Below are 22501 nucleotides of genomic sequence, written 5' to 3'. Positions count from 1 at the left end.
CCACGGCCTGCATCTTAGTTTCTTTACCATGTAATTTCAATTACATTTTGTCTTATCAAATGTAAGAGAGTGAATATTCATAAGTTAGCTCTAAACATTGATACATCTCAGTCTGAAACCTTTATTGGCCAAAAATACATGTCTCGGGATTTTTTAGAAGCTCTGATACTTTGAGAGTCATGATAAAAACATGTTAATGAACACAATCCTAGAAGAGTTGAATGAATATAACCAATCTGACTGGTATGGTTTTAGCCCAAGGTAGTGACTTATTGCCAGTACATCTGTCAACACACTGTTTTCAGTGTAATAGGTAGTTTTAATAAAGGTATAAAACCATTTTAAGATTCTTTTGGAGACTAGATTTTACAAAATTACAAGGTATTATTATTTCTGCATATTTTAGTAACCCTCCCATCAACCAAAAGTCTTACCTCATTTTTGTCCACAAGAAGGTGTGTTGTTGACACCACAGTGTAAACTTTATTTACAACTGACAGACCCCGTGCTAGTGCCAAGATCTTCTCATCAGAGCTATAATTATATTGCCCCAAGAAATAATAAAAATTTATTTCATTTATTAATTCCAAAAGCCCAACAAGCTGATTAGTTAGAGCTAGAATGTTATTTACCTAGACAATGATGACCTCATTCCTTAACTCAACTTTTTGACATGGGAAATGTACAAAACAGCTTGATATTACTTTTGATTCAAACAATGTTAGTTATTCATTGAAATGACTTTACCACAGTATAAAGTTGATATATAATTAGTTTTGCCCTGCAGTTTGAGATTGAGTAAATTAAGAAAAATTATCAAGTCTATAGCAAAAGCTATATCTGAAGTCACGAAAATGCCTGATATATTCGATTGTTTTCCATAATATGCATGCTGATGGATAATAACAATGAATAACTGTAAGCTTTAAATATTTTACAACTTCACAAGATTTTGTAAATTCGTCCAACTGATTCTTTTTTCTGTTCACAAATATTTTCACCACCATCAGTTATAATGCATCTTAACAGATTCCACTTTGGGTTGCATTGACTTAATTTTTTCTTAAGTTCTTTGAAAGTGTTCTCATCTATAGTTATCCCATGGAGACAATTCATGGCACCTAACTGTTCAGTCACTTAAAACTCCACAGTGGTTTCTCAAAAAAACAAAAACCAACACTGAGCAAAATCATTACAATCTATCAACTTATCCTGAGCTAGAAAAACCACTCAAGATAATCTACCTTACTTTTTAATTATTGACGTTGCTCTCCGTGTCTTCATTGAGAATAAATTTTCACCAAATGGCTAGTAGTCTTAAATACAAGTCATGCACTCTGAACGTACTTCTTCCCATTATAATCAAACATGATTTAATTAACTCATTTCCTGAAAATGATGTTCTTTACTTGGCTGGTAAATAAGTCATACAGAAAATTACTTTGGTTTCAGCCTCATTATCACATTTTAATTTTGTGAAGAAATTCTGCTAATAGATTCTATTTTAAATTTTCTAATTTTCCTGAATCTTGTTTTCTTATGAACTGGGAATATTATAATAAATGGTCAGTCTGGTAAGGTTTATATATTTTGTTAGTTTTCATCACTACATAGTGTCACTACATATAAAGTAAAATGTTTGTAATTAGAATACAAAACTAGGGCCTGGAGTTGTAGCTCAGTGGTAGAGCGCTCCCCTGGCATGTGTGAGGTCCTGGGTTTGATCCTCAGTACCACATGTAACTAAATAATTAAATAAATAAAAAAATAAATAAAAGATCTAAGGACAATTAAAAATTTTTTTTTAAAAAATGAAAAGCTGTTCGCAGTGCACCATGCCTTAAAAACATTACATTTGAAGTGCACTTTTTCTTTCTTGTTTTAAGATGATGGATATACAATGGTAATTTTAAAAACTAGGATAAAATGTCACAATATAGCAGTACAAGAGGTGCTTAACATGCTATCAAATTATAATCACATCATTGAATTTGTAGCATGTTGAACAAGCAGTGCAATGTGATGAGGGGGCACATATGATTATCTTGCATCTATTGAACTCTATTATTGAAACCTAAGACTGCCAAAAAACAAAAAGTAAACAAAACAAGACAGTATTCTAATAAAACTTTATTTTTGGACATAGGAATTTGCAATTATACATCTATCACATAATGCAGTATATTTTTCTCTCAATTTTTTCCCAGTTATTTAAATATATAAAAAACCTTCTTACCTTGTGAGCAGTATAATAATATGTAATCAAATGTGAACTGCAACCCATGTTGTTTTGACCTGTACAATAAAAAAAATCCACAAAAGATTTCAAATGGTATTTTACAAAGAAATCCAAATGGACAATACCCTTATACATTTATTCTATTTTGTGTCTTTGCATTTAGAGTGTGATTCTTATAGGCAACCTATAAGTTGCTTTTAATTGGGTTATTCAGCCCATTTTCATTTTTCTGTGATTATTAATATTAGGCTTAAATGTTTCATTTTGCTATTTTCTGCCACATTTGTTCTTTTTACAGTTTTCCTATTTTTCTGCCTTCTTCTGGATTAAAATTCTTGATTATTCTGATATCTCTCTCTCTCTCTCTCTCTCTCTCTCTCTCTCTCTCTCTCTCTCTCTTCTCTCTCTCTCTCTCTGGAAAGGGAGGGGATATTACTAGTTGAGGATCTTTGCTTTACTATTTTAGTGGTTACAGAGTGTTAATAGTATATATCTTTCACTTATCACAGTCTACCTCCAAATATCAATCTATAGTTTTTTGAGTTTATTTATATGACAGCGGAATGCATTCAATTCAATTCACAATAGCAAAACTGTGGAACCAACCTAGATGCCCTTCAATAGATGAAAGGATAAAAAATTGTGGCATACATACTCAATCTATAGTTTAAGAAACTTCCACTGGGTATGGTACCACATATCTGTAATCCCAGCTACTATGAAGGTTGACAAAAGAGGATCCTAGGTTGAAGTTCAGCCTATACAATTTAGAGAGACCCTGTCTCAAAATAAAGTAATAACAATTTTTTTAAAACACTAGGGATGTAGCTTTTGATAGAGTTCTTGCCTGGCATGCTTGAGGCTCTGGGTTTAATCCCCAGAACTGAAAGAAAAAGAAAAGAAATTGACAATAGTGTACCTCCCTTTTATCTCAATATTTTGCTATTATTATCATACAGTTCCTTTCTACATATGTACTACACATCATATGTAGAATAAATACTCTTAAACAAAAATGGAAGAAAGTCAAATGTTTAAGAGTATTTATTGATCAACTCTACATCATGATTATTTTTATTTGTAACTTGTCTCTTAAAGAACTTCAAATAAACATAAATAGTTATATATTGACTCACATAGTTAACTTTTCTGGTCTCTTCATTACATGTTCTAGATAAATATTTCCATTGTTATCATTTGCCGTCTGCCTCCAGGTCTTCTTTCACATTTTTGTAGTTCAGGTCTGATGGTGATTAATTATTTTGGCTTTGGTATGCCTGCAAAGTCTTTATTTAACCTTCATTTTTTAAATACATTTCCACTGACTACAAAATTTGATGTTGACAGATGTATTTATTCATAGATTAAAAACATTGCTGTACATTCTTCTTCTCCCTATTCTTTTGTCAATAAACTATCTGTAATTATCTGTCTTTTGTCCCCTCTATATATTTTTTGGTTGCTTTCAATGCTTTTCTTTTTTGCTGACTTTGAAATTGTGATGGACTTTCATATAGTTTCTTACTTCTTATGCTTGAAGTTCACGATTATCTTGGATTTATTAACTTGTGGATTTCACTGTTTGGAAAATTTATTGGTCATTAATTATTCAATATTTTTTTCCCTTGCCCTAGTCTCTCACCTCTCTCTTCAGGGACTCCAATTATACATGTATTAAACTGCATAAAAGTTGTGCCATATCTCATGAATGCATTAATAACATGTTCATTGCAGCTTTAATAGCAAAATAATAATAATAAATTATTTGCCTACATAGCATGCATGAGGTTCTGGGTTCTACCCCCATCATGGGAATAAAAACAAAAATGGAAGAAAGTCAAATGTTTAAGAGTATTTATTGATCAAGAAAAAACTTGTAGTATAATGTAAAGCAATAAAAACAGAATACACAACTGCATACAAACAATAATCCTAATCTGATGTCAGTATATGAAGAGTGTTAATTTTAACATTATTTAAGCTTTTTCTAATGATCACGTTTTCATGGTAAGAACAAAACATTTATTTTGGGGGGGTAGGGGGACAGAGTACCAGGGATTGAACTCAGGGGCACCTAACCACTGAGCCACATCCCCAGACCCATTTTGTATTTTATTTAGAGACAGGGTCTCACTGAGTTGATTAGTGCCTTGCCCTTGCTGAGGCTGGCTCTGAAAGTGCCATCCTCCTGCCTCAGCCTCCTGAGCTTCTGGGATTGCAGGCGTATGCCACTGTGCCTGGCCAAAACATGTATTTTTAAATGTAGTCTATTATAACTGTGTTTCTAGGTAAATAAATAGGGGTTCTCATTTTTCCATCCCAGCACTAAGTGTCATGTGTCCCAATAAAATACGATTCATAGTCAGGCATGATGGTGCACGCCTGTAATCCCAGCTACTCAGGAGACTGAGGCTGGAGGATCCCAAGTTCAATACCACCTCAGCAATTCAGCAAGGCCCTAAGCAACATAGTGAAACTCTGTCTCAAAATAAAAAATAAAAAGGGCTAGAGATGTAGCTCAGTGGTGGCCCTGCTGGGTATACTCTTCAGTACCAAAATAATAATTACTATTTTAAAAGTTTGAAAATTAAAAAAAATCAATACAATTAATAAAACGTAGTTCTTATAAAAACAAATCTGCTTATTTGACTTTTTTTCTGGAACATCTTTTATCTTACCTCATACTATGATGTTTCTATCCTTTTCTATCCTTTACACATTTACTTAGGCTAATTTATAGAGACCAAAAAGGGAAATAAGAAATGTCATATCTAATATGTACACTTTAATGAATATATTTAATTTTTCAATTGGACACTACTATGATGAAGTAGCTAAGAGTGCTAGCCCTCCATCAAAGTGGAAGAAGGGGAAGATCTGGGTTTTGGAGCCCAGCCATGGTTTGCTGGGCATCCATGTGTCACCACAGCCCATTACAGGGATGAGCAGAGCCAGAGCAAAGTCAGAACGATATTTTGCAGGGGAGTGGCCAGGGCCAGATTGGTTGAACACAGAGAGATTAATCACATAAATGAATCTATTAAAGAAAATGGAAACCAGATTTTTCACTTGTGAAAAGGAGGTAACAAATTATGGAAATGGAGAAAACTGAAATTAACCTGTAGCCTTGGACTGAAATCACAGTTATTGAATAATTGATAGTTAAATATTGTATTTGTTTTTCAGATTTGATTTTTTTAAGGTAAGACAGGTTACTTAGTCATGGAGAAAAAATAGTTTGTTGATGAAAACCTTTATACATTTATATATTTCAACATAAATAGAGAAGAAAATATAAATATAAATGTGTGCATGCATCCATCCATGCACATTTACATAACTTCACAGTCCTGCCAAAAAATAATGAGCATAATTAGTTTCATATTTTGACAGCTAAATAACATCTCCACTAAAAGGAGTCAGAGGTATATTGAGAAATTATTGATTCCAGGGGTAGGGCAGAGGTAGTGCAAGATGAATCTGAAAAATCAGTCTATGTCAGAAAATAAGAACATATACAAATATTGATAAAGACATGTCAAAAGTCAACAAAACTGACTTGAGAGGACTTGTAGTTACATCCTGGGACAATTTCTATATCAAAATGAGACTTAGTTGGGGGTGATGGCTCCTATCTGAAACCCCATGTCCTGGGAGACTGAGGCAGGAGGATCATAAGTTCAAGGCCAGCCTGGGCAACTTAGCAAGACCTTCAGCAACTTAGTGAGACCCTGTCTCAAAATAAAAAGGACTTATCAGAGAGAACATTTGGCCTTTGCATGGAAAAAATGGAGGAACTTTGATTGGGCAAAGGGGAGGGAGGGATGGGAAGGGTGCATGGGGGCAGAAAAGATGGCATGAGATGGATATCACTACCCTAGGTACACGCAAGACTGCACATATGGTGCGACGCTACATGGTGTACAACCAGAGAAATGAAAAGCTGTGCTGCAGTTGTGTACAATGAATCAAAATGCATTCTGCTGTCATATATACCTAATTAAAATTAATTAATTAATTAATTAATAATTTTAAAACTTAAAAGAAAAAAAATTAAAAGGACTAGGGATGTACTCAGTGATTAAGTGCCTGTGGGTTCAATCCCCAGTTAAAAAAAAAGAAGAAGAAGAAAGAAAGAGAGAAAGAGAGACTTACAAACCACTTGACAAAAATAAGAAACCATACTAAGAACCTAGTTTATACTACAAAATAAATAAAGTTTAATGAGAAATTGAATATTAGTATAGCTCCAAAGAAACTCACCTCAAAACACTTATGAATTAACAAAAGAAAAAATAGCTTCACAATGGAGAAACATAGAAGACACCATTTAATTAATTATATAAGTAAACACTACCAGAATAAGACCTATCAAAGTTGCATGCCACTTGATGAGATGCAATGAGAAGAATACAGAATCACTCCTGTGTTATGCATGCCAAAAATTCATCATCTGAATCTAATCATGAGGAAATAGAGGATAGGCACAAATTGAGAGATAGTCAACCAAATAACTGGCCTATAATCTTCAAAAAATTGAAAGTCATGAACAAGGTAAGGAATGAGGAACTATGCCAAATTGAAATGGGCTAAAGAGACATAATAACTAAATGGAGTTTGCAATTCTGAACTGGATATCCTTTTGCTATAAAAGGATATCATGATTTAGATAACTGACAAGACTTGAATGAAGTCTTAGGGTTTGATGGCAATCATGTATCAAATATTAATTTTATGATTTTGATTAAGAGAGAGAATGCTTTTGGTCATAAGAAATCATCCCTGAGTATGCAAAGGACAATAGGATTTGAGGTCAGCCCTTAATCTCAAATGATTTCAAAGAACAAAGAGTTCTTTATCTTTCGTTAGAAATCAAAGACTGAGGGCAAGTTATTTTGTCTTTCTACCTCAGTTTCTCATTTACATTGCAGGCATAGTAATTAATTGCAGGCATAATGACAGTATCTATCTCCTAGCATTGTTATAAGATTGTTATAAGGGATGGGGATGTAATTTGTCAGTGGTACAGCATTTGCTGAGGCCCTAAATTCAATCCCCAGTACTGCAACAAAAACTAAAAAGAGATTGTTATAAGACAGTGAAGGTGAAGTGCTTATATTCTGCTCAGTAAGTGTTGGCTGTTCTTTGAGCACCTTTGCATATTAGCTACAATAATAGTATGAAAATTATGGTGACTGACATTCTCATTTCTTCCTATTTTGGCCTCTTTCAATCTGCTTTCCCTTCTGCTCTCCTTTCCTCTCCATGTTGGCCTTTCCATATCAACTCTTGCCTCTCCAACACAAAGCACTGTACTCCAAAGAATATTCAGTGTGAACCCAGATGGCTTAAGTTATAGTTCCTTGAATGATTATCATATCTTCACTAAGAGAATTTATAAATGAGAAAACAAATGTACTAAAAGTATACAAGATCTTAAGAAGAATGAAATTATGGCATTTGGCAGTAGATGGATGGAATTGGAGAATACTATATGACATGAAATAAGTAAAATAAGCCAATCCCAAAAAAAACAAAGGCTGAATGTTTTCTCTGATATGCAGATGCTAATTTTCACAATAGAGAGCAGGGAGAACAGAGTACTTTGGACTAGACAGAGGGGAGTGAAGGAAGGGAAGCGGGTATGGAAGTAGGAATGACAATAGAATGAATCAGACATTATTACCCTGTGTGCAAATATGATTACACAACCTGTATAACTTTACGTCATGTACAACCAGAAGAATGAGAAGTTGTACTTCATTTATGTATGGTGTGTCAAAATGCATTCTATTGTCATGTATAACTAATTAGAACAAATAAATATTTTTAAAGAATACAAGATCTTATTTTTATAGATTCCATAAAGCAAAAATTTTTATTAAGAAAAAAATTAATTATTTACCTTAGACTATTACTAAAGATAAATTAAATTCAATTTTAGTAAATATATAAGCTAAAATATAACATTCTCTTCCTTTTTATTCTTCATGAAATGGAATATATAAAACACTCAAAGAATTCATGCATAATTCAAACCATCTTTTCCAAACCCTTAAAATTTAAATACACATCTGTTTTGCATGTAGTAAAACTGCTACTTTCATGTTACTAATTATTAAGATATTTATTGTCCAATAGCATTCCCAATACATGGGACCACAGCTTTATACATAGTGAACAGTGAAAAATGCTTAGCTAAAGATTGTTTCTTTTTGTTGTTGTTGTTAATTTTTTTTTTTTTTGAACAGCAACTGTGATTCTGCTACTTTCAAACATCAACCTTCTCTGTAAGAGTTTTTAAGTTAGGATTTAGAGGTAGGGTGGGAGTGTATGTGTGTACACACTGTGTAGATCTCACTGAGAAGTCCTGTAACTCCAAGTTTCAATAAATACACTTAACTCAGATTGAAGTACAAAATTCTGCAGAACTATTTAAAGAAAGATCTCAAATGAAGCATCAGAAGTGTCTTCCTCTAAGCAGGTCATAGTTTTGGATAGCCTGCTTCTTTCATGCTTTTAGACATTGTTCTATACTGTGGTCCACTACACTGAAAGCTAGTTCATGTGGGGTCTCAATATTGGAAATGAGGCAGAAAATAAAACATGATTCCTAAGTTAAGAGCATTTAAAAATAAGTCTTATTTAATATCTGAGTATATTAAATTCAAAGTATAAATCTAAGTACAAATCCTAAAAAATAAATAATACAGCCTTCCTTATTTTGCAGGAAATGCTAAGAGGAAATCTTATAAGTTTAAAGCTGACTGACTTTTTTTCCCCAAAAATATGTCTAATTCTAGGCAACAAGTTCAAGGGTTGGTGTCTTAATGCAAAATGCAACCAACATGGGATTGTCCATTATCATTTCCCTTGTATATGGATGGGAGATGACACTCTTGATTCTGAGCATTGCTCCAGTACTTGCTCTAACTGGAATGATTGAAACCGCAGTAGTGACTGGATTTGCAAACAAGGATAAGCAAGAACTTAAGCGTGCAGGAAAGGTAAAATGAAGGCTCTTATTACCAGTATAACATTTAAAAATAATAATCAGAGCTCCCATCTTTATAATATATCAACCTCATCTTTTAGGAATCCGTAAAGTGGTATGTGGTAGGTATGTGTGTATACATGCACACTCATACATATAGATAGATATACACACAGACACAGAGACCAGACCAGTATAGAACAGGATATAGACAGGGCATGGTGATAGGGTCCATTACAGCACAGGATCTGGAGTCAAATTGGCTGAGTTAGAATTCACTTTATGTCACTAAAACATGTGTGATATGAGCATGTTATGTGAACATGTGACCTTTTGTTTTCTCCCTTGTAAATGGGAATAATAATAGTATCCACTTACAGATTTGTGTATCACACAAAATAGCATTAGTATATGGAAAACACTTAGAATAGTGGCTGGAAGACAGGAAGCACATAATGACAAAGGACATTATTAAGTACCCCCTCTTTCCCTCAGTGGTAAGCAAAGCATTACTTTCCCAGTCTACCTTTAGATAACCCTGGCAGTAGGCAGTAATGGTTTTTTGTTGTTGTGTTTTGTTGCTGTTGTTGTTGTTGTTTTGGTGTTAGGGGTTTTGTGAGGTTTTGTTAGTTTGGGGCTTTTAAAATTTATTTTCGATGCCTTCTATCCTGCTCTTCTTGGCTTTCATCTTGGAAAAAGTCCAAAAGCTGAGTTTCACGACAGCCTTTCAGAAGCTGTATCATGAAGATACTGAGTCTTCTCTAAGCCACATATTCCAGGGCTTAGGCTATTCCTCTCATGGTCTGGATACACAGGTAACCGTAATCATTTACCACAGTGGTGAACACCTTCTGAATATAAAAATGATTTAGACATCTTTATGGTCAATATCACAGAGACTGGAACAAGGCTAGAACAGTATAAAGACCATGAATGAGCAGGAATGCTGAGCACATGAGTCAGCTAATCTGTTGTGCCTGACCCTTGAACCTCTCCACTTTTCTTGTACTAGATAAGGACCCTGGAATGTCAGCTGAGTTATGCAGACTCAACTACTTACCAAATAATTGCCTCAGAGGCAGTAAGCAGTTATTTAGCCTAAATGGTATGATTTAGAAGTTGCACAAGTTCTAAATTCATGAAACATTAATTAGATTGTCCTCATCTTATTTTTTGTACCATGAGCTTTAGTTACATATCCCCTTGACTTTTCTTTTGTATCATTAGAGTAACCTCAAACTATACCACCAATAACACCAAATAGTCAATCTGAGTTCTTTCCCTATAGCTTTCAGTAAGTAGTTTACCAAAGACAAATTTAGAATATAGACCAATAAAACATATTGGTTCTTCTTTAATTATGTGTATAGATTTGAATAGGTCGTCAAACATTTTATTTTTCATACTTAAAATGGCTTTACTTTTAAAGGGTACAGTATTTTCTAGGTGTCTGTAAGTATCTTTCTCTCTTTGTCAAAATTAATCACAAAGGCTTTTCGTTGTTGTTCATGTATTTTCCCCCTCAAAGGAAATTCAGCATTCGTATCTATCTTCCTTTGCATACTACACAATGTGTTTTTAAAAAGCACTCTTTGAATTCATTTTGAAATCAATGAGAATTTTAAACAACTCAACATCAAAATTGAAAGCAGAATCCGGGTGTCCTAACCACAATTTAGAAATCTGGTTCTCTCCTGAAATCCAAATTGTCCTTCAAATAATGCTGGGTGGGGCTGGGGATGTAGCTCAGTTGGTAGCATGCTTGCCTAGCATGCACAAGATCCTGGGTTTGGTCCCCAGCATCACAAAATAATTAAATAATGCTGGGTTTTTACCTGTCCCACAACCTACAGAACCTACAGAGCCAGTCTAAGAGAAAATAGGAAGTTTCTCTTTCTAGCCAGTCTGTGTTTTCATGTTCAAATAGTTCTTCTAAGCCAAAAGCCTCCTATGTTTGAGATCCCATGCTATTACACATTCTTTTTGAAAACTCTATAAATATGGGAAAGCATTAATTATATTTGTATTCAATATCTTTCTAAATTCACAGACATGAAAATGAGAAATGGCTTTATCTTATAAATAATTGTATAGCCACTTCGCATGATACTATTATGAAATGTTCCTGAGTCCTTTTTAGTTGCTATTTGCATTTCTGTTCTAGAATAAAACAATTATTTCTTTGATTCTCTCTGCTATCTTTTACTTGAATTGTTTCAAAATTTATAAGAAACCCCTTTGTATATGAACATAAAGCTCACTAATGTTATATTCCCCAGCGCATGGAACCAATTTAAACTGATATTCAATAAAGACTTGAAGAAGCTAAACTTGGTACACTAAATCTTTTTTAAAAAAATTGTGCTTAAGCTTATTAGCTGAAATGTAATTTTTGGATCTTATTTTTGGAGATGGAGGGAGGAAGGTAAGAATACTTGACAGAAAATCTTATTGACCCAATATACTTATAATGTCCCCAGTGTACGTGACTAGAATTCACTACCAAGAAAAGTATAAGCATTACTAACTTTATGTCCTTATTGTATTGTCCTATTTTATAAGATAGCAATTGAAGCTGTGGAGAACATACATACTATAGTGTCATTAACAAGAGAGAAAGCCTTTGAGCAAACATATGAGGAGACTCTTCAGACCCAACACAGGTGACTATCCTGATGCTGTTGACTGTGCTATCCTGTAACATCAGTGCTTCCCAATACTCTGGCAGTTTGCCTGGCAATCCACCTGCTCTAGAATCTTTCCTGAGAGTGGCCTATCATAACTTCTCACACAACTTTACTAAGAAGACATGAAGAGGGGCTGGGGATGTGGCTCAAGCGGTAACGCGCTCGCCTGGCATGCGTGCTGCCCGGGTTTGATCCTCAGCACCACATACCAACAAAGATGTTGTGTCCGCCGAGAACTAAAAAATAAATATTAAAAATTCTCCCTCTCTCTCTCTCTCTCTCCTCTCTCACTCTCTCTTTAAAAAAAAAAAAGAAGACATGAAGAAAACTCAAGGGCAAACACAATTAAAAATAAACATTTTAGGTCTTCCATGTCACTGAAATATACACATCTGTCTTATTATCCAGAAAAAAGACTCCAGGAAATAATGTATTCAAGAAAGAAAGTGTGTACATCCCTTTACTTTAAATCTCTAGGATAGTTTATGTTTTAAAACAAATGTATAGGGCTGGGGTTGTGACTCAAGTGGTAGAGCACTGGCCTAGCATGTGTGAGGTGCTGGGTTCGATTCTCAGCACCACATATAAACAAAAAAATAAAATAAAGGTCCATCAACAACTAAAAAAAATTTTTTTTAAATGTATTTACAGCAAACCTGTTTATTAAACTAGCCCCCCTTATCACACTGGCTTAGCGACACTCTGATTACTTTATACACTTCTGCACTTGTGCCTGTGGTTGGTATCACTCTTTAATTGCCTCTATGTATTCTATTAAAGCAAGATTGTTGTAGATAATTAGAGAATATTTATTCATTTCTCTAAACTAAATTTCTTTACTATCCTTTCACAGACTTTATCCATTCATTTGGAAGTAAATGAAGACATCTTTGTTAAACCACAGAGTATATCACTATAGAGAAAATCTTTTATCTCATGTCTTCTCTATAATAATTCTCAGTAGTAAAAAGAAAATCTCATTTATTTAATACTTAAAATACATATCCACTAAATGATAACGTTTCAAAGTGCTATATTCATTATGTTACATGTATTAAGTTGATCCAACTATAACTCATGCACCATTGTTTGGTAAATCATGCATTTCAGAAATACCTTGAAGAAAGGACAGATCATAGGAAGCTGTTATGCATTCAGCCATGCCTTTGTGTATTTTGCCTATGCAGCAGCATTTAGATTTGGAGCCTATTTATTTCAAACTGGACGAATGACACCAGAGGGCATGTTCATGTAAGTTGTGCATATACAAAAACCCTGTAAGTGGGTCATATTAACCAAAGGTATCTAGTTTATACAGAGAACTGTCATTTAAATCACATATGTGGGCAAGGTGTGCTTAGAAAACTTAAATATATACATATGTGTGTGTGTATATATATATATATATGTGTGTGTGTGTGTGTGTGTGTGTGTGTGTGTATGTAAATATATATGTATATATATGTTTGATTTTTAACTGGTATAAAATTACTGTGCATTTTATAAGTTTATGGGGTATAATGTAATATTTTAATATATGTTCATAATGTGGAATGATTAAATCAAGCTATTTTTGTTGCTTAATAGCTGTAAAAATATTAAACTTTCTTTAAATATTTAATGGTAAGTGGGGGGATTGGGGTTGTGGCTCAGCAGTAGAGTGCTTGCCTAGCATGTGCAGGGCACTGGGTTCAATCCTCAGCATCACATAAAAATAAATAAATAAATAAAGGTATCATGTCCAACTACACCTGAAAGAAAATTTTTTTAAAAAAATTAATGGTAAAATACTGATACCTATATAATACTAATAATCTAAATTGAATCCCCAAATGAATCACTCACAGATTTTATTTTCTAGAATGTGGGAATACAGGAACAACATATGTCTTCATGATATCCACTCCTCAGGGAATTTGCAAGACTTTATGGAATTCCCAGAATAAAGATATCTTAATAATATTAAGTATGACTATAAATCAGTAAGGCTGAGTTCTTTGCTAAGTAAACACTTCAGAAAACAAAGCATATAAATGAGTGTTCCCCTTCAGAAAAGTCACAGTTGGGAGTTAATCATGATTGCCAGTGAGGCTTTCTTTCACAACACATTGGTTGAAGGTGATAGTTTAAAATTCGGTTCACCAAGTTATGAATTTCTTTACTTCATAGAAATAACCTAAATACAACTAACTGAAATCATAAATTCCAACTTTTAATGTTCATTCTGAGTTTCCTACGTCTAAAATGTCAGAAATAGGAAGCTCAGAATGAACGCTCCAATTTAATGGCTAATTTTATTATAAATGTCATCATTAAACTTTTAGAGCTAAAGAAAATCCATACAATATTTGACTCAAAAAGTGGCATTATGCTTTTTCAAAAAGCTCACTGAAACATGTGCATCCAAGCAAGAAGCATTTTCTTCTGAATGATGACTTGGGAGATTATACCTTTCCCAAAAGGCTGCCACTTAGAAAATACCTGGGAACACCTCTCTGGGTGCTACCTCTCATGTCTCAGGATGTTCCTTTGAATATCTTCATTGGTGGCACATGTTTGCGTTTGTGGTCATGTTCCATTTGAGGAAATGGCCTGAGCTTGTTCGAAGCCAAATAATTTCAGAAAAACTTGGAATCAGTTTTACTTTCTAATCACATGAAAATATTTTCACTTATTAAGGGCAGACTAAGATTCCCAGGAAGTTTCTTTACTGGGCACTGATAAGAAAACAATCCACAGTTCACCAATCCAGTTTTCCTGAATCTTACCTAATGATGAGGTAAGATTAAGCAGCTTTAGCAGAAAACAGTACTTAGCAGTTTCCTGAAGGGAGATTTTCTTGTACAATGGGATATCTGTATTTAAAACTTCAACAGAAAAACACAGGGTCCCTGTTCTACTTTGTTCTCCTAGCCTCTGAAACAATGGGCAGTTTCTCCCGTGTGAACCTATAAACAATTATGGCATGTAGCCCCGGGCTTCATTCTGATTACATAGGCTAATTAGTCAGATTAAGAAGAAGCCAAATCTGGCATCACATAAATTAATTTATTCAGGTCATAGGCCCCCATTTAATCAACAGAATTCCCTTGGTTGTAATGTCGTGCAGGCACTCCCAAGCTTATAAAAGTTTGATTACAAACCCATTGCTTGAAACTCAGAAAAATGTCCTTGTGTTGCTCTAAATTTTCATACCTTCTCACATCCCCAGGGAACCATTCATTCTTTGAGCACAACTGGTCTTGGGTATTAGAAAGCAAGCCAGTTAAACAGTCACAGCAATGTAGAATGTCGTGTGATTTTATAAACTCTCACAGAAGATGTTCAAGTCTTCTCCTCAAGTTCTCTGTCATTATGCTCTCTTTGCTTTATAATCACGTATCTTCAGAAAGAAAAAAAGAAAGAAAAGAAAACTCCTTCCCTTAAGGCTCCTCTTACCTATCTCCAAGGTCTTTGCTGTCCTTTCAGCCAGATCCCAAATGATTGCCTCTTCTTGCTGGGGACACCTTTTCATCTCTAATCTCTCCTAAACTGCTTCTGGACAAGACTTATTTCCCACCACGTTACTAGAAAGACTCATGGCCAAGGTCATCACTGGCTTCAACCCCACTTCAGCCCTCAGGGGCATTTCACGAATCTTTCCTGAAACACTTTTCTTTCTAGGCTTCACTCCTTGCCTTACAGGCTCCTGTTCTCTGTTGGGCTTCTTTGTATTGAAGGGTGGAGAGCTCTCAGAATTTTCATTCATCCGTTCTCAGTGATGGTCTCACCCAGTCTGAGAGTTTACCACAAATGTCCCAGTAACTTTCTTCTCTTGTAGTTCCATCTCTGACCCTGTCCCTGAACATTAAACTCGTATCCAACTGCTTTCTAGACACCCCACATGAACGTCTAAAAATATCTTAATGTGTCCCAAACAGAATTAAAATTTTTAAACCACAAAACCAATGTATTGATTCATTAAAATAGTGTCATGACTTTCAATTAAAGTTTGAATAAAACAAAATTCCTTACCATGACCTAAAAGCCCCACATGATGGGGCTTCTGCCCTTCTTCCAACCTCATCTATCACTGTCCCTTTTGTGAAATACATAGCAGCCCCACACTGTCCCTGAACTCTCCACCTCAGTGTCTTTGCACTTTGCAGGTTCTTCTGTTTACCTGAACGATCACTCCCCAGGTCTGTGCCAGGCCTCTTTATTACCAAGCTTCCACTCCCACATCTGCTTTCACTGATGAACCAAAGTGGTCCCTGTACCACTCCCTCCTCATCTTTCCCATTATTATGGTTTTTTAATAGCACATCACAATTTGAGATTGTCTTTTTTGCTTCTGTATTTCTTGTGGTCTTAGACTATCTTATTATTAAGGATATTTCCATAAATCACACAACAAGCCGTAGACACAGCACATATTAAATATTTATTAAATGAATAATGGAATCAGAAATAAAGGGAGAGGGCTGGGTGTATAGCTCAGTGGCAGAGTACTTGCCTGGCATGCTTGAAGCCCTGGGTTTGATCCCCAGCAACAAAAATTAAAATAAGGAAAGTAGAAATATGCCTCCAGGATCAATTTGACACTGTGCCTATGTTTCACAGATTTAAACTATTTTTTTTTCTTTCTGTATCCATACATATAACACCAGGTGTGTGAGCAGGAAGACTGATCCTACAGTTATTTACATAAAATTAAGATGTGTATAACTGTGAATCTCCTTCTTCTTACATTGAGATTTCTCTGTGTTAAAACTAAGCAGAGAATGTTCTTAATTCAAAAGTGATATGACCTCAAAATCATGCCAATCACTTTCTTTGTAAATTTTTTTATTTTGTAAATGATCCATAAAACTTATGCATATTAATGTTATAGTACATGTATGCTTTGCATAATGTTTAAATTAGGTTAAATATACTCATCTCCTCCAATATTTTCCATTAATTTATGGCAAAAAATTTCAAAATTCTTTCTTCTAGCTTTTTGAAATGTACAGCTCATTACTGTCACCCTAGTATGCAACAGCACAAAACTTCTTTCTCTAACTGTAACTCAGTACGCATTGTCCCATTGATCAATATTTCCCTGTCTCTCCCCATTCCCCACCTACTCCCCCATCCTCTAGTAACCAGGTTTGTCCCAGATACCCTGGTGATGTGTTTTCCAGAAAGAAACAGGAGAATACCTAGAACAAGTAGTCTGTCCCCACAATCCTCTCCCTGAGGCCAAGGTAGACCAGATGCATCCTCTACAGTGACTGGCCTTTGGTCAGGTGCTGTGTGATTCTACCTGGTTCTGGTCAGAGTCACCATGAGTAGACCAGCCCCAGCCATCTCTGGACCAGCAGTGACACCAAGCTATGTCACATGTGACCTCATAGCCTACCAAGACCAGAATAACACTGGAGTGAGACCTGACTATTGCTGAGATGAACTAATGGCCCAAGCCTGCAGCAGCCAGTCACAGGTGATGGTGGCCAGAGCAGAAGTCCAGTGAACCAGTGCAGATGACTTCCCTGGCACTGGAGCTGTCTCAGACATTCTCTTCCCAGGCGGGCCTGGTAGTGGGGGCTGTTGGAATCTGCCCACTGCTATATTTCACCAGCCCAGCATTAAGTTTCTTGGCAAAGTTTTGTGGTCATACCCTGTTCTACCCCCAGTAAGTGGGATCTTTACCACTCTATGCTGCCTGAGTTTGGGTAGTTTTGGTAAAGGCAGTCTCTTGGCCACCCAGGCTGAGACTAAGCTGGGTCATACCTGAATCTCACAGCCCTAAGGACATGCACAGTTTTAAAGGTGACAGAGGACCACACCATAGCTGGCAGTGATAAGGTCAAAACACAAGCCTGTCCCACGGAAGGGCAGGTGCCTGGCCACTGGGTACCAGGGAAATTCTAGAGCTTTGTCTATGAGGACAAACCTAGTGTTAGTTTGCTGCCTGAGGTTAGGGAACAGGTGGTAGAGAGAGTCCCTTACCATCAAGGTTGACATTAAACTGGGTTGCACTGAGTCTTATGCTGCAGGACCCTATACATTCACAGGAGAGCAAGTATACCCCAGGGCCCACTCCAAGGCTGGAAATAATGCAGACCAAAACTCAAATCTTTCCCACCACTGCAAAGATCTGCCTAATGCCATGGTCACTCTAGAGGCTCCATTGCTAAAGATCCCATAGGCAGGCTAGTCTAGAGCTGGCCTCCCTACAGGGCCTTCAATTTCTACAGGGCACTTGGTCTCACCACAGCAGACCTGGCACTGGGCTCCAAGACAAAATCCTATGCCAGTTTTCATTCCCTGCCTCCCAGCGGATAGAATCCTGTGGCCCAGCCACCCAAGGTTAGAGGAGAATCGGTGACAGTCAGCACTTGGTCTATCAGTTGTAGCAGCTCAGTCTCACACATTTGCCTAGTGGTAGGGCCATGCTTGGCCTCGGGCAGTTGAGGGAGAGGTAATACAGTCAGCTCTATCCTTCCTGTTTTCTTCAATAGTATTTTCATTTTATTAGGTGGTCTCTCTCCTGATTTTCTTAGCTCTTGTGAAGTTAGTTTGGTACATGAGCTGTACAACTTGATTTTTCTGTGGGAAGAGATACTCTGGCAAGAGGATCTTAGCCACCATATTCCTCCACAGCCAATCTGTTTCATGCCAGCCAGCAAGGCCAAAGAGAATGTTTCCTGAAAGGGGACTCTCAAGACTCCAACCATTCCATTGCCCACAGTAATCACTATCAATTAAACCTTTGTTTTTGCTCAATACCAAGGATTTCTCATGCATTGCCTGCTTAATCATTTAAACTACTCTATGAAATATAATTATTCCTACTTTGCAGGTAGGAAAAATTAAGACTTAACCAGGGCGCGGTGGCACATACTTGTAATCCCAGCAGCTTGGGAGGTTGAGACAAGAGAATTGCAAGTTCAAAGCCAATCTCAGAAACTGTGAGGCACTAAGTAACTCAATGAGACCCTGTTTCTAAATAAAATACAAAATAGGGCTGGAGATGTGGCTCAGTAGTCAAGTACCTGCCAACCCCCGGTACCAAAAAGAAAAATTAAGACTCAAGACTAAACTTGCTCAAAACCACATAATCAGCAACTAGCAAAGCACAAATTCAAGTTCATGCCAGTCTTTGTTTAGTATGTATTTATTACTATTACTAATGCTTAGCCAAATCTTCAAAGAATATATCCACACACACATAAAAATATTTTTTTCAGTAATCCTTTCTTAGTTTTACAAATATTTTAATATCCAGATCTGGGCTGATTCTTAACAGAAATGAAACAGATGGCTTTCTTAGATTATTCTGTAGCCCAGAAATATAGGAGAATAAAAAGGCCTCAATACAACTCAATACAACGTGTCCCCCAAGCAGCACGCGCGCACACACACACACACACACACACACACATACACACACGCTGGCCTAGTATACTTCTTTTAATTAAATTCATTGAAAAGATCATCTTCTAAAGACATAAGCATTTTAGCTGTCAGAACATCCCAAGGGAAGGAAGAAACAGGGAGTTGTCTGAGCTACAGCAGCTAGTATCACTGTTTTTTTGTTTTGTTTTGTTTTGTTTTTTAAGTTTCATTCAAAAAGCCTTCAGAGTAACAATGCCCATATTATTATATTATGGATACAAAAAGTTTCTCTGGGAAATAAGAGTATGGTACTGTGTATAATGGAATAGATGAAATTTTTCTTCAACACCAAATCTTTATTCTTCTTAGACACCTTATGACCTTTTCTATCATGAATGTACAAAAGCATCCTTTAGACATACTGCATTATATCTGGCCTAGAAGATTCTGTGACTTCCAGATTCAGAATGAAATATAACTTCCTTTCTAATCAACTAATTGAATGGAAGAGGTTTACAAAAAAAAAAAAAAAAAGTTCCTTCCTACTAGAATTCTAGTAGGATTTTACATAATTCTTTGTAAGTAAAAATATCTTTGTGCCATTCTCCAAATAAATGGTTTCCCAACTCACGAATCAAGAAACTGGTAAAAAAAAAAAAAAATGTGGATGCTTGGAACTCACACCACAAAGTCTGATTCACAGTTCTGACATAAGGCATTTAAGAAAACATCCAATATCATTCCAAGGCATAAGATCTGAGGTTCACATTTAAAGAAATACGAATGAGCCATGTGTGATGGCACACACCTATAGTCTTAGCAGCTAAGGCAAGAGGATCCCAAGTTTGAAGCCAGCCTGAGCAACCTAGGGAGACCCTGTCTCAGAACAAAAGAAAAGAGGCTGGGGATGTAGATTAGTGCTAGAACACTTGCCTAACATGCATGAGGCCCTGGATTTAATCTCCTATATTGTGGTACAGAAAAGTAAAAGGGGGAAGTCGTATTTTAGTTTATTTTTAAAAGTAAAGATTTTTCTCAATACACTGTGAATGTATTTTCAAGGTTTATACCTACAGGCGTGGGATATACTATCTCTCTTTCAGAAATGACAGTGTACCTTAGAAAAGGGTGACACAGGGGCTGGAGTGGAGGCTCAGTGGTAGAGCACTTGCCTTGCATGTGGGTTCAATCCTCAGCATCACATATAAATAAATAAAATAAAGATATTGTGTCCTTCCTTAACTTAAAAAAAAATGACACACACCAAAGTTTTAACATCAGAATCTCTTAATGTGCTCATATTAGATTATCAGAACATCTGTTTAGAGAAAGATCCTCAAAAGAAAAAAAAAGTCAACATGTATGTCTTAAGATAAAAGTGGTCTCTGTTTACCTTCATTATTGTACTTCTACAACAATCATTGTTGATTATTGTAGAAGTTTCTCTGAAATGAGCATTTACATAAGGTGATAATATTTTTAATCTACAGCCTTGAACCCAGGGATTAGGCAATTAGAAAATCTCTTGTCTAGGTTCCCATATCCATGTGTGAAGCAAAACACATTACCTCTCCCTTTCTTAAACTGGCAACATTGGATTTGTTACTTTGCTATAAATGTATAATGTTTTGAAAATACAAAATACCTTTATTTTCTCCTATTCCATTTTATATTGGTGCTATCAGGCAGGACTCTGACTTGCCTTTTGTAATGTAATTCAGCAAGCACTGGTGCCCAGCGTAGGTTTCTGTAACTCTCCAAACCCTATTTGGTGGCCTTCCTCTACTTCTGTGAGTAAGAAGCTAAATACAGCAAACACATAAGAGAAAATCAAAACATGACAGTAGGTACAACAATAATAAAAGCCACGCCTTTGAAAACTACCTGAGAAGCAGAGACAGACAGCCCCTGTGTTTCTGGTCACTCCTCCTAAAATCTAAATGCAGTTCTTGAGAGGAAATAATATTGGAATTTTGTTATTAAGTGTGGTTATCAGTCAAAAGAGCAACATAAGTGAGTTGACATCTTGAAATATTAAGGCATGGAAAGAAGAACGCTGGACCTCCACCACTATCATTGCTCTTGTAGGCCATGTAGCATGAAAGAACTGTGCATGTCATCATCACTATTTGGAAAGCAGACGTAGTTAGCTAAAGCAAAGAAAATAGTAAAGGCTTCTTGCCCTGTTCACTACCATGGCAGCCCAGCTCCTTCCTGGCTGCTCCTCAGAGGTTTTCAGAAAGACAGGAGAACAAAATGGAGGCCAGATCCACCACCAAGGGGATCCAAGTAGAGAAACCAAAGGAGAATAGTTGTCTAGGGCCTGTGAAGATCCCAAGATGGGGACAACATGCCAGGAAAGGTCATTGGGTCAGCTTTTCACTGGAAGGAGCACTTAGTAGGAAGACACACAGCAGGGAGGCTTGTGTTCCAGCATAAGACTGGCATGACTGAGGTCCTGGGCCAATTGCATAGTTTTTCTGAGCTGGAGTTTCCTTATTTGTTCAGTGATATGAGTTTTTGCTCTAATTATCTCCTGCGTGATCAAATGGTATAATGTATATAAAAATATCTCATAAGATCCAAAGTACCAGATAACCTCAGGGGCTTATTTTTTTCCCACCCATCTCTTTTGGAAAGGACTTTCCACAGAAGAGGATCTCTGAGCTTGTATGGATGGAGGAGGAAAAAGAGAATGAGCATGGGAATCATTTAAAGACCACTTCTGGGAGGAAAGATAGTCTGCCTTCCAATCCATGAGAGAAAAACTTACTGAGTGGCAACTTTAAAAGCTGTGATTTGATCGGCTATGTTAATATTTCTACTGAAGTTGTGAGGGCTTATTTTGTAACAGAAGGTGTCTCATTGATTCTCATTCCATGAGAGGAATAATAAAGAAACTTACATTTGCTGAGCACTCATGTTCCAGGCTCTGTACTAAGCACTGTACATTATTTATGTATTTAATTGTCTTAATAACTCTATAACAACCTTATAAGATGTAGATATTCATATCATCTGTTTGCCAATATGAAAACAGAAGCGCAGAGAAGTTGAGTGAAACTCCCTAGGTCACACAGATAGTAAATGGACAGTGGAAATTGGATGTAATCTCAATGATCTGGCTTCAGAGCCACTAAACTTTCTCTTAGGATAAGTCACCAAAGGCCTACAAACTGGATATGGGAGTAGGGTTCAGGGAATACAAATCTATTGGAA

General features: G+C 36.1%; 1 protein-coding gene across 1 annotated transcript in view; it reads left to right on the top strand.

Annotated features, from left to right (window-relative positions):
• The window catches only part of ABCB5 (ATP binding cassette subfamily B member 5), a gene marked incomplete at both ends in the record, with an annotated part of 141448 nt that overhangs the window by 86057 nt on the left and 32890 nt on the right, over window positions 1-22501 (top strand). The window contains 3 exons of the mRNA XM_081283287.1: window positions 9043-9246; window positions 11796-11896; window positions 13031-13171. Coding sequence (XP_081139413.1) covers window positions 9043-9246; window positions 11796-11896; window positions 13031-13171 — 446 coding nt within the window. The remainder of the gene's footprint in view (window positions 1-9042; window positions 9247-11795; window positions 11897-13030; window positions 13172-22501) is intronic.

Source organism: Spermophilus citellus (genome assembly GCF_964194105.1).
Source record: "Spermophilus citellus genome assembly, chromosome: 3".
NCBI classification, from domain to species: domain Eukaryota; kingdom Metazoa; phylum Chordata; class Mammalia; order Rodentia; family Sciuridae; genus Spermophilus; species Spermophilus citellus.
The sequence above is the reverse complement of the archived record's forward strand: the minus strand, read 5'-3'. Positions and strand labels throughout refer to the sequence as shown.